The sequence below is a fragment of the Danio aesculapii genome, chromosome 8 (assembly GCF_903798145.1).
Source record: "Danio aesculapii chromosome 8, fDanAes4.1, whole genome shotgun sequence".
NCBI classification, from domain to species: Eukaryota; Metazoa; Chordata; class Actinopteri; order Cypriniformes; family Danionidae; genus Danio; species Danio aesculapii.
The window spans coordinates 46,145,425-46,158,813 of NC_079442.1; the positions used below are offsets into that span (position 1 = coordinate 46,145,425).

Below are 13,389 nucleotides of genomic sequence, written 5' to 3' on the forward strand. Positions count from 1 at the left end.
CTTTTTAGATCAAATAAATCTGAGTTCAAAGTTTTGAATAACCCAAAGGGCTGGTTTGATCTAAATCAAATGTAAGATTGCATTACATGGTCTGATCTTACCCATTTCCAAGATTTGATCCAATATCCCACTAGATTACTTTTGAAATACTGGGCTCTGGAGATGCACCGATCGATTGGCCAAAGACCAGAATTTTTACATTTTATTTATTTATTTATTTATTCATTTATTTTCTCCACATGATCGGCTTGACCAGTGACCAGCGCACAGAGTTGTCATAGCGACGTCCACAGACACTCACAGCCGTGTATAACGTCATCTTATTAATATGATTATCTAAATGGCATTATGCAATTTTAGCCATATCATTTTTTTTCGAAAAGCTATTTTTAAAATGTAAGCAATTGCTTTACCAGAAGAAGAACGAACGAAATCAGAAAATAAGTGTCTATAAAACCATAATAAAAAGCTTTAGACCTACATATAATTATTGTTATATTTAATTTATTGGTAGGCATAAGTTGACATTGGAAAATTGTGTGTTGTTGTTGGGGGATCTGATGTAAAATTATTATTATTATTATTATTATTATTATTATTATTATTATTATTATTATTATTAATATTAAAGGTTCAAGAAACCCTCAAGTTTGTGTGTGTGTTGAGCATCATTTAAGACAACGTTAGCACCTGTCAGCTTTAATTGTGGAGAAAACTGGATAGTTTTGAGCTTTTGTCAGCTAATTTCATCTTCCAGGTTTAAAATTATTTTTGGGGCGAGATCAAAATCGGTGATGTAGCATGCAACTGCTAGTGGAGTGATGACACGTCAGTTTCTCATTATTCATAGCCGAGTTTTCTTATCCTATGAGAAGACCCTGCTTCTTAGCTATTCATGGGAGCACATGCTTTCCGAAGGCAAGGTAGACCTGCCAACCTGTGACACCCAATGACTGGGTCAGACTGCGTCCGCACATGGCACGCAGTATTTAGTCGTTCATGAAGGGTCGTATGTTTCCATGATCCAAGGGGTTCCTTGCATGTTTTTTTCCCATGATGCTGTCTAAGCTGATACAGCACAGCTGTTGGTGTGCAGCAAGCACTTTTGTTGAGAGAGCTGTATGAGAATTGGCGGACTTTGTCTTTTATCAGTCGAGATTGTTAAAATTCAGACACATTGGCTATATACGTGCTGCTGTGTTCGTCTATGTTTAAAATCCACCGAATTACCAGCAGGGCTAATGGATCTAATAGATAGGGCAGTGTGTCCACTGTGTCTTCATTTAGACCCAGGGATTGAGGAGGAGAGAAGTCCTCCTCCTCATTTTTAGTGTTTATATAAACACGATTATCTTTATAATGATATAACAAATTGTGGCGATGTGTTTGTGGAATTATGAATAACAAATGTAACAGGGATTTAAATTACTGTTTATTTCTTTGCATTTTAATTTTGTAAACTATAAAATCCTGGGTCTCCTCACAGTTTTGTGTCTCATTTTGTGAGCCAACTGATGACAGCTGCTCCCCTCTATTTCCCCTGCTCTGCTGGCCATGCCTACTCCTCCCTTTGCTCGCAGAGCTCCACACCCATCATGGAGCATTTTTTGAAAGAATTCTGAGGTAGACTTGAACTGAAAGAGGGGGGTTTCATGGCCCTTTAAAAGGTTGAAGGTCCTAAAAGGTTATAAACAAACGTGGGTCAAAAACTTCTCCCTGTCTGATTGTTCTTTTCCACAATGCAGGAGATTTCCTCAATGGCTGGATCTGCAGTAGTGTCTGAGGCTCCAGGTGAAGCTGAGGCAATGGAGCAGGCCAGTGCAGAAGCCGTGGCAGCAGGTGAAGAGCCCATGCAGACGGAGAGTCAGGGAGAGCTGAGTGAAGAGGGAGCCGTCAGGGTCGTCGCCATTAATGAAAGTGCAGCAGGTGACGAGGGCACCGTGCTTCAGGTTCATGTTGCCATGGAGGCACAGCCGGGGCAAGGAGATCAGGCTGAAGTAGGGAACAAACTATTCTACACTTTTAGGCCATGTCCACATATTCACAGGTATTTTTATAGACCGATTTATCCCCACTTTTATTAAAAAATAAAATAAAAATCTCCGTCCAAAAACACACTGTGATGCATGTTAAGGGCGCGCTAAACCAACAGGCGGAGATAATGACTGGTTTCACATTAAACAGGTAATTAAATACATTTCAGTCACCCGATACTCTGATTCGTATGGACAAACTGCGAAATCGCATAGAAAAAAGGGATACCTGTGTTTGTGTGGACAAGGCCTGATACTGAGTTTTTGTCCACAGTGTTGTTTTTTCCAAAACAGCCTTAACCATTTTAACAGCCTTTACAGATTTTTTTGGTGTTCTTTATTGAAAAGAAGTTAACATGAAAAACATGTGATATAATAAATGACTGTCTCTTGTTCAGGCTGTTTAACTTTTGTTTACTTGCACAAATAATCAATTCCTCCTTCTGTCCATACAGCAGATGGAGGCCGGTGTGGAGACAGCAGAAGCCATGAGTCTCGCGGCTCAGGACTCAGAAGCCCTCGCTCTGCCACAGGAGCTGATGTCTGCAGAAGGACAGCAAACCACCCTGATGGTGACCGGACTGACCCCTGAGGAGCTGGCGGTGACTGCAGCGGCTGAGGCAGCGGCACAGGCTGCAGCTACAGAAGAAGCACAGGCCCTCGCTATCCAGGCCGTCCTGCAGGCGGCTCAGCAGGCGGTGCTCAGTAAGTCTAAAGCAGACTTTTATAAGCTCAACATTGTGACAGATAAAGTGTGAATTCTGTTGAAAATGCAGAAGATCAGGAGAGTTTAAGGTTGGTTTCTTTACTGAGAACACCCAGGTCTAGTTAAGGCACTGTTAGTGTATTTTATGGGCTTTCAGTGGGCAGTCATTAATTAAAGGCATTGTGAAGAAGATTTTTATTTTTTGAAGCTATGTAAGGACACATTTAATGGGTAAGTGGAGGGTCATATGAATCTGCCATTATATGTCGTTGAAAACAGGTGGTATGTTAAGGCAAAGGGGTCATAAAAGAGCACAAGAAAGGACTTGGGGATACAGAGGACCCATTGACGCTAATACGGTTTAGTTTTAAAACGCACAACTTTTGCTACGGTTATGCCATCCGTCCACACTACCCCAGAGTTTTCGATCACCAAAAACGGAGTGGTTTGGAAACGCTGAAGAGGCCATTTTCATTTTAAAAAATTTCATTCAGTGTGGATGGAGGAAAGCGGAGACATCTAAAAACGGAGGCATGGCTGCAGACGTTCGCTACCAGATTGGGGCCTTTTCTCAATATCAAGTACACAAAATTCCTCAGGATGCAAGTTTGATATGGAAAACAAACTCCCAAGGGCACGTCGGGTAAATCTTCGAAGGGAACAGTCACCCTCATTCACATAACCCTGGCTACGTTGTTTCACTATCTTAACAATAAAATGAAAACATAATATGAGGATCTGCCTATTTTCATTTTGATATTAACAACTTAACAGACGTTGTGTAATCTTTGTGATGAGGCATCATGTAGCTACATATTTATTCTTCACTGTATGCATATTTATACCAAAAGAGAGCCTATAACATAACTGCTTCCTTATATTTTCATTGAAAAATATGAAACATACCCCGTCTCTTTCTGAATATTAGTTTTAACCAATAATGGGCATTATAAAAGTATAAAGTACAATAAGCTTGTACAATATAGGAAATAAAGGCAAGCAATCAGTCAGATATGCAGACTCGGTGTACATGGTTACATAAATGAATATAGAAACTTATCTTTGCGCTCAGCCAAAACATGCTACTTAAGAACAAATAATAGATTCAAAAGCCCATTAGATAGAGCCAAGATGAATTGAATGTCACGTTTAACAACTATAGTGAGATGAGATCTAGCGGTAGATCCTTAATGTACTGTCCAACCTGCACTGCTCTCACCTGGGGAGCTGTGCTCAAAACACCCACTGACTGCCTGGGGCTCAGACCTCGCCATACGCTGCAGCGTTTGCCAGAGTGTGTGTGGTCACTTGATGTGCATTTTCAATGGTGTTGTGTGGACTGAGAGCTTTTCGGAAATGCTAGGTGAAACGCCAGTGTGGATGTGGATCGTTTTTGTTCTAAAAATTAGTGTAAATGGGGCCATAGAAGAGTGAGAACCATCTGTGTAAATGCAGCCATGAATGTATAAAACATACGTTGAAACTGTCACGTATGTTTGGAAAGACACTTACTGTATGGGAGAGAAGAGTCCAGTTTAGATGTTTAAAACACAAACACTAGTCACGTATAACAACTATAAATGGAAAAAAGTTATGAATGCGTTAGATCTGTACATAAGGGCCCAAAAAAGGGGCTTTAAATTGGGGCCATAAAGCAGTAGGAGCTGGGAGAGGCCTATTGAACCAGGAGGAATCCGCCCCAACAACAATTCAAAAAGAAGCCACAGGTTGTTTTATTAACAGTTTACTCCAGGTAATGAAATACTTTAGGAAGTAATAGTTAAAAGTACATAACATATCAACAATTTGAATTTCAGTAGGAAGATCCCAGACTAGTAAAACCCCTCGCTAGAAACATGGTTAATGAATCTAATCAGTGTCCTCATGTTTTAATAAAATGGCCAATACAATGTAGTTCACTGTGTTTTCTGTCTAATTTTATATTAGGTTGTAGGATCCTCATACCTTTAGCGCATTCTTACATGGTAGTTAGTATAGTTGGATAACAGCTTCAGTATATTAGTTATGTAATGTAATGTGTATTTATATAGTGCATTTATCGTGTATGACCATACACACAACGTGCTTCACAATCATGAGTGGCGTCTTTCCACACCACCATCAGTGTGCAGCATCCACTTGGATGTTGTGACCGCAGCCACAGGACAACAGCACCAGTGCGCTCACCACACACCAGCTATTGGTGAAGCGGAGAGACCGTGATTGAGCCAATTCAGTGGATGGGGATGCCAGGATCGGTAAGGGCCGATGGAGGAAATTTTTCCAGGATTACTCCCCTAGTCAGGACCTCGGTTCAGCATCTCATCTGAAAGATGGCCCTCACTGACAGTATAGTGTCCTCTTCACTTTACTGGGGCATTAGGATTCACACAGACCTCAGGTTGAGTGCCCTCTTCTGGCCACTAACACCACTTCCGACAGCAACTGAGTTTTCCTATGTGATCTCCCATCCAGATACTGTTCAGGGTCAGGGCTGCTTGGCTTCAGTGAGTAACTGGTCTTGAGCTGCAGGGTGATATGGCTGTGGCATAATATAGTTATATGTATAGGTATAAAATAGCTCTTATGTCCAGTGTTGTGTTTATGTTTATGATTGTTTGTTTATGTAGCACAGTGGTCTTACAAGACACAGCGTTACTTTCCACTTTGTCCATACATGTAGCAGAATGAAAATAATGCTCAACTGGACTTCCCACAATCCTCAGCTGACTTATTTTGCTTTTTCAGGTGGGGAAGGAGACGCAGGTCATGAAGGCCAGCAGGCCACCACCATCCCTATCGTTTTGACCCAGCAGGAACTAGCAGCACTGGTCCAGCAACAACAGCAGCTTCAGGAGGCACAGGCGGCTGCAGCACAGCAGTTAAGTGCCGAAGCTGCTGCCGCTGCTCTGCCCACTGAAGGCCTGGCACCAGCAGACAGCCTCAATGACCCAGCTTCCGAGAGCAACGGCCACGAGATGCCAACTGCTGTTACAGGAGCTGTAGTTCGTCTAATTCCACGCACTTCTGCAGAGAGTAAGACATGCTTGTTATTATGGTTAATTGATCTTTAAACTGTTATTTTTTTTATTTGATTTTGCTGAAATCTGGGTCATATGGGTCTTTGTGGTAATGAAGTGACATATGAGGCAGCAAATGAAGCAATTTTGTTCTGAGAGTGACCATGTGTAATTCAACTGCATTTGTGCATCAGGTTTCCGATGAGCAGCAGGAAGTAAAATGCAGTCAAATGCAAAACCTAAATGCAGTTAAAGTAAAAATGATTTGCCCTCTTATAAAATTAAAATGTTCTCTTTCTGCATCTTCTTCACCTTCTGCATCTTCATCCTCTTCTTTTTTTCTTCCTCACCTTCATCTTTTTCACTTTCTTCTCCTTCTGCATCTACATCATCTTCTTTTTCGTCTTCACCTTCTGCATCTTCTTCACCTTCATCTTTTTTACCTTCTTCACTTCTGCATCTTTCACCTGCTGCAACTCCTTCACCTTCTGCTGCTTCTTTACCTTCTGCATCTTCTTCACCTTCTGCATCTTCTTCACCTTCACCTTCTGCATCTTCTTCACCTTAACCTTCTGCTGCTTCTTTACCTTCTGCATCTTCTTCACCTTCTGCATCTTCTTCACCTTCACCTTCTGCATCTTCTTCACCTTAACCTTCTGCTGCTTCTTTACCTTCTGCTGCTTCTTTACCTTCTGCATCTTCTTCACCTTCTGCATCATCTTCACCTTCACCTTCTGCTGCTTCTTAACCTTCACCTTCTGCATTTTCTTCACCTTAACCTTCTGCTGCTGCTTCATCTTCTTCACCTTCACCTCTTCACCTTCTGCATATTCTTCACCTTAACCTTCTGCTGCTTCTTTACCTTCTGCATCTTCTTCACCTTCACCTTCTGCATATTCTTCACCTTAACCTTCTGCTGCTTCTTTACCTTCTGCGTCTTCTTCACCTTCACCTTCTGCATCTTCTTCACCTTAACCTTCTGCGTCTTCTTCACCTTCACCTTCTGCATCTTCTTCACCTTAACCTTCTGCTGCTTCTTTACCTTCTGCATCTTCTTCACCTTCTGCATCTTCTTCACCTTCACCTTCTGCTGCTTCTTAACCTTCACCTTCTGCATCTTCTTCACCTTCTTTTTTCTTCACCTTCTGCATCTGTATCTTTTTCACCTTTTGCATCTTCACCTTCTGCATCTGCATCACAAGAAACCATAACACAAATTACATGATGTCCACGAAACAAAAAAACACAAATATTAACAGAAAGGGAAAAAAGCATCATAAGGTTATCAGAGAGAAAATAAAAACATAATACTGTTCAAAAATATCTTACAAGATATACATTATTTTCCAAGTGTTTTTTATTGAGGGAAGTTTGTCCACACACTTTTAAACATTAGCTTTAATAACTAATTTAATTTCTCTTTGCCATGATGACGGTGCTTATTTTGCAAGATACTAGTAATCAGCTTAAAGTGCCATTTAAAGGCTTAACTAGGTTAATTATGCTACTACAACACCGATGTCCTGTTGTTACAGCTCTAGCCCCATCAAGTACTTTCGCACCGTCTCAGCCATTGGTGGTTGCCAGCCCTGCCAAGATGCAAGCAGCCACTACTTTAGCTGAGGTGGCCAATGGGATCGAATCGGCAGCAGGGGTGAGTTCACAGATGATGCTTGACGGTTACTGCATCCAGTATCTGTTACTCAACCGACTGCTTTTATTTACAGAAGCAAGAAGCACCTCCAGTAGTCGTAAAGCCTCCGGTGAAGAAAGAGAATCAGTGGTTTGACGTTGGTATCGTTAAAGTCACAAACATGGTCGTCACGCACTACTACGTGCCAGCAGATGATTCAGCAGCGACTGATGTAAGCTCTGACTGATAAGCATGATTAATGGTTTGCATTATGGTGTTCTGTTTGGCTGGTAAGAGTTTAGCAAGATAATTTTGTGGCTTTCACACTAGACTAGAAGAACTTTTTTTCCACAGTTATTGGAAATTATTTTTAGATGCAAGTCCTTTTAAAAATGATTGAATAGTTTTTTTATTAGGAGAAATTCTTAAACTGTTAAAAATGTTTATCTTATTTTATGTATTTATTATTATTTATTATACTTGTTGTATCCTTTTTATTGGTAAACGCCTTTTTATTTTACAAAAGTGTTTCTGAAATGTTTGTAAATTTGATCTGTTTTTGCCAGTAAATAGCCAGAGAAGCTGATATGGCAATAAACTCAAAACTCTCTCTCACAGTTTTTGGAGCTATTGGCAGAAGTAGCCTCATTTTTGTATCTTCATGCTTGGATCAAGAATTGGGAATAAAGCTTGTAGTTCTAGGAACACCATTTGGGGGAACTTAATTGGTTTTTACTTCAGAACAGAGTCTAATAAAGAACAATAGAAACAACTAGTGACCATTATAACACTGTTAGCATCTAATGTTAACATTATCGACCTGTTTTTTTTGTCTGTTGTAGTGTGTCCTTTTCTCAACCTCTTTTTTACTTAAAAAGCTCTATTTGAAAAGAATTCATCCATTTATGTTGATTTGGATTATTCTGGAAAATTATTCTGTATTATTTGGGGGGGAGATAGAAGTGAAATAATTTACATCACAGCATTCAGGTACATAAATTAAATAATCAAATGTAAAATAACACTGTAGTTTTCTTGTATAAATAGCTCAACACATGTTTATTAGCATTACAAACAGTACAATTTCATGTGCCTGAATACTTGCACAGTCAGAGGCCTTAAAAACACACGCAAATGATAAACTTTCACTACATTATGGGTAAACTCTTCAGCGACTCCAAAAATCTTCCGTCTTCTGAACTGTTGGCTTTTGGTAAACTATAATCTCAACATATAAACTCAACACTGCACTTTCTGCAATGTGACTATTGCAGATGCGCACGTTGCAATATCGATCCTGAAACAATATATTGTGCATCCCTAATCTTGACTGATTTAGTCCTGTTCCACTTCCATTATCATGGAAAAAATTATTGCATCGCTTCAAAGTTTCTATTGTGGTGCAAATGCAATCAGGAAAATGGTTTGGGGGGCATTAGTTCTTGGGCAACCGGACCTGGTGAGTAGAACATTAATCATTTTATTGACTCTGTTGCAGGACGATTCTGGTGCAATCCCAGACTACAGCCGAATGAAGAAGATCGAGTTGTCTCCGGGCACTGCTTACAAGTTCCGCGTGGCTGGTATCAACGCTTGCGGCCGAGGAACTTTCTCGGAGGTCTCTGCGTTTAAGACCTGCTTACCGGGCTTCCCCGGTGCACCGTGTGCCATCAAAATCAGCAAGGTTGGTCACAGCAAATTGCTTTTATTTTCATTCAATCGAATGTTTGAGTATGTTGATGTTGGGTATAATTTAATTTTCCCCCACATAGATCTACGTGACGTCACTTTTAAGGGACTGTTTCATGTGGATTTACTTATCATTCTTATTTTTCAATAAATGTGAACTGTCATAGTTTATTAAAGATGCAAACCCCTCACTGCATCCCAAACGACTAAAGCTATATAACTAAAGATATAACTAAATATAAACGATATAACTAAATCTCCACTGTGCTGAGCGAGAGCGCTTCTCTTCCGTTAAAGATGAGTGGGCAACTGTGCCTAGTGAGAGTACGCTGTAAGTTAGTGATACTTGACATGTTATTGGTAATAAAAATGTTTGTTTAATTTTAAGAACTATTACTACTAATAATCTGTCAGGCTTCTGAATATTACTTGCATTGTCTTCTTTTGCTGGAACTGATTTGCTGAAGTGAAAATGTGGATGATGCATGAAAAAACCTAAACTGACACTAGGAAACTCAGTTACAGGTTTCAGATTACCGTTTTGGTTTCTTTTTCAATTAATTACCCAACCCTAACTGATCATTTTTCTGTCTTATCAGAGTCCCGATGGTGCCCACTTGACCTGGGAGCCTCCCTCAGTCACATCAGGGAAGATCATCGAGTATTCGGTGTATCTGGCCATCCAGAGCTCACAGACGGTAGAGGCAAAAGCGTCCGCTCCTGCTCAGCTGGCCTTTATGCGGGTGTACTGTGGGCCCAACCCGTCCTGCCTAGTGCAGTCGTCCAGCCTCTCCAACGCCCACATCGACTACACCACCAAACCCGCCATCATCTTCCGCATCGCCGCCCGCAATGAGAAGGGCTACGGCCCGGCCACGCAAGTCAGGTGGCTACAAGGTGAGGAAATGGTGACATTTTGTTGGATTAAACTATTAATGACAGTTGTATATCTTACAAATTTTCATTTGTACAAAGTATGTATTGTGTAATATTATCTTAGTGTTAGATTACTGGAAAATATGTCAAATTAAAGTAGTCTTTTCTGATGCACATCCAATTGGAACTGCTTTGCTAACAAGGATAAATATAAAACAGCATTATGTCCCTTAGGAATTGATGGTATTAGTTTGCTATTGGTGGATTTCATGTGGTTAACAGGTTGCTGTCCTCTCCTCTGTAAAAAGAGGAAGTTATTTTGTTTAAATATTAATAGTGCTTTGATTATAAAGCTTAAATATGAATTTTCATGATTCTAATTTTTTAAAATGTCTTCAATAATTTAACACTACCATCAGTTTACTCATTTTTACATCCTTTTAACGTCTTCTTTTCTTCCCCTCCCAACAACAGCAGTTTCAGTAATTAGATGTTGCTATCGTACATCCCGTAAACACAGATAAATGATATTTACTCAATAAACAAAGCACACATACAAAAAATTAAAAACAGTAATAATACATAAGATAAGTAAACCTTTACCTTGCGTTTTACCACAGTGACCTTATTTATCCTCCAAAAAATGCCAAGTATTTTCCCCATCTTCTCTGACAAGCTTTATTAAATATTAATAAAAACAAACAAACATAACCGACTATTTTGGTTTAATCAAAAAACGAGTTTGTTTATTTAAGCACCACAATGCACCACCATAGAAGTCTACCCAATTATAACTTCTAAAAACTGGGAAAACCTGAAAAAAGTATCTGTTTAAAAGGATATTTCCCTCAAAAATGAAAACTATCTCACCATTTACTCTGCCTTGTGAAATGTAATAACTGCCAGACTGCTCTTACTATCAAACATATTTTGTTGGAATGTAGAAGTTTAAATTCCATTAGACAAAATTTTTATAAGGAGAGCACTTTGATGGACATTTTTAGAAAGGTACCACCAGGAAGTGTTTTACATTTTTTTTTTTTATCAAAAATATAACTAAAAAAAACATTTATCTTAAATTTAAATTTAACTTTAAATTTTATCTATTTATATTTGATATATTTGTCAAAGTAATTTTTTTTTTAATATAATACGAATTTGTTTTTATCATGTAATATTTTAATGTAAATCCATTTGGCCACGAAATAGCCATAAGTTGCTGATGTGGCAATAAATATGTAATAATAATAATAATAATACTCTGCCTTGTGTGGTTTCAAACCTTTATGCTTTTCTTTTCTCTATTAAACGCACAGGAGATATTTTGAAGAAAGCTAAAAACTTGTAACTATTGACTTCCATAGTAGGAAAGATAAATATTAAGGAAGTCAATGCAAACCAGTTTTCAGCATTCTTCAAAAGACTTCTTTTAGTAAACGATGATAGAAATGTCAGTTTTGGGTGAACTATCCCTTTAAATACACATTTTACCTATGCTATAGATTTAGTGTACATTACTTTATTTAAATCTGTTTGCAGAAACTAGTAAAGATGGCTCTGCGGCCAAACCTGCAGCAAAGAGGCCGGTAGCATCACCCGATATGTGAGTTGGTTACAATTTTCCATTTCAAAACAATCAAACCTAATGCATTTTACAGAGCTGTGTGTTTCTTTGCATGTTCCAGGAAAGGCGCTGGTCCAAAGAAGGCCAGGTCTGACCAGTGAGAGCTCACCGTGACCCATCACCCCGCCCTCTTAATGAGCTCAACCATGACTGAACTCCACTTCCGGCTTTCACTTCTCACCCCATTCCATCATCTGCAATCAAACAGGAAGGAAACTGCAGCCAAAAATAGGAAAAACGGACAAAAAAGAAAGCAAAACGTTTTCATTTTTGAGAATCTGCTCCCATCACTGGACGTATTGGTGCCATGGACACCTAACTGTATTTTTAGATAAAAAAAAAAAATCAACTGATCCTCCTCAGAAAGCACATACATTTGCTTTTCCTGACAATTTTGTGTTTAAGAGATTCCAACGGCAGCGTTCAGTCCTAGTTATAACTATTATCAGCTACTCATTCTTGGTTTTCCCTCCCTTGATATTCATTCATTTTGAAGCTTATTTCAATACAAGCAATAGATAACAGAGAAAATAACGTTCACTCTATTGTCGGTTTGTTGACGCTTTCATTATTTGGGCAAGTCTGTACATTTCAACCACACGCTGAAAGGAAGAGCCCGCGCTGTGAAAGCGTGGACAGCGAATCGCATTGATCTACAATGAGAAACAAAACGGACAGCACTTGGTGTGACGCTTGTGAGGGATAAAGACTCATTCTGAGAATCTGTAATTATTAATTCACTTCGAGTTCAGTAGCCTGTTTTTGCATCACTGTGTGTTCATACGTTTGCCGTGAGGGACGATTGCTGAAGACTACACGGACATGTAGATGAAAAAAAAACATACTACTTTTGCATTGCGTTCAACTAGATCTTGTATAAAGAGAAACAACCCCCCCCCCCCCTCTCAAAAATAGTAAATGTTGATACAGGAGTTCTTTGTGTGTGGTTTATTTTTGTATTTGTTTTTTTAATTTTAAGAAAAGTTCCTTCATTATCCTGTACGTGTGCTTCAGGGCACGGTTTTAAAGCTCACACTTGGTTATCAGCTCATCTCTGTAGTCTCCAAGCTTGAGGATTTGACGGTTTGTCTTAAGAGCCAGTGTTTTCACATCCCCTGTTCACCTTTCTTTTGGGATTTGTAATGTAAAATGTATGTATTTGTTCTGAACAATGATCCATCTTCCCCTTTTCACTCCTAATATTTTATTCTTTAACATTTATGCATAAAAATATATATTTTTATTTTCTCCCTTGTCTCACTAGTCAATATTTCCTGTACATTTACTTTTTTCCCTGTTTCTTTTATACGCTTGGTTTTGTGAGTTGCAAGATATGATTTGGGATTCTTCTCAAGCTGTGCAGCAAAACGTTTGAACCCTTTTCATCCTGTTTGGACTTTCGGGAATGAGGTTTAAGGATGCAGGCCTGTGTAAATGCTCTCAATTGGTGGAAGTTATGGAGAGATTTTGATAGTTGTCTTTATTTTTGTTTTATTTTTTTGAATGGAAGTTGGAAACCGTTTGTTTCTAGTGGATGGAAAAATGGATGGATTGTTGGCTTAGCCAGAGTTTGAAGTCAGTTGTAAATTAGTTCTTTCACGTAGCAAGACGTAAAAAATGAAAAACTTTGCCTTTTTTATATAATTATCTGTAACAAAATGTTTTTACATGTTGTCATCTATTGATTGCTTTTGTGTCTTGACATATAAAAGTAATGGAATTCTGTCTCTGTTCATTTTGTCTTGTTTCGCCTGCTGTTTAATTCAGCGTTTGTGTTGATTGGTTGTTCAATGGTCTTGTCTATGGAG

General features: G+C 39.0%; 1 protein-coding gene across 2 annotated transcripts in view; it reads left to right on the top strand.

The window, feature by feature from the left end:
- Positions 1-13,306, top strand: part of hcfc1b (host cell factor C1b) — a 48,324-nt gene extending 35,018 nt beyond the window's left edge. For both annotated transcript variants that reach the window (XM_056464078.1, XM_056464079.1), the window contains exons 20-28: positions 1,746-1,997; positions 2,489-2,738; positions 5,488-5,775; positions 7,295-7,413; positions 7,487-7,624; positions 8,891-9,076; positions 9,681-9,978; positions 11,497-11,560; positions 11,643-13,306. In XM_056464078.1, the coding sequence (XP_056320053.1) occupies positions 1,746-1,997; positions 2,489-2,738; positions 5,488-5,775; positions 7,295-7,413; positions 7,487-7,624; positions 8,891-9,076; positions 9,681-9,978; positions 11,497-11,560; positions 11,643-11,682 (1,635 nt within the window). In that variant the 3' untranslated portion in view covers positions 11,683-13,306. The remainder of the gene's footprint in view (positions 1-1,745; positions 1,998-2,488; positions 2,739-5,487; positions 5,776-7,294; positions 7,414-7,486; positions 7,625-8,890; positions 9,077-9,680; positions 9,979-11,496; positions 11,561-11,642) is intronic.
- Positions 13,307-13,389: the final 83 nt, after the last annotated feature.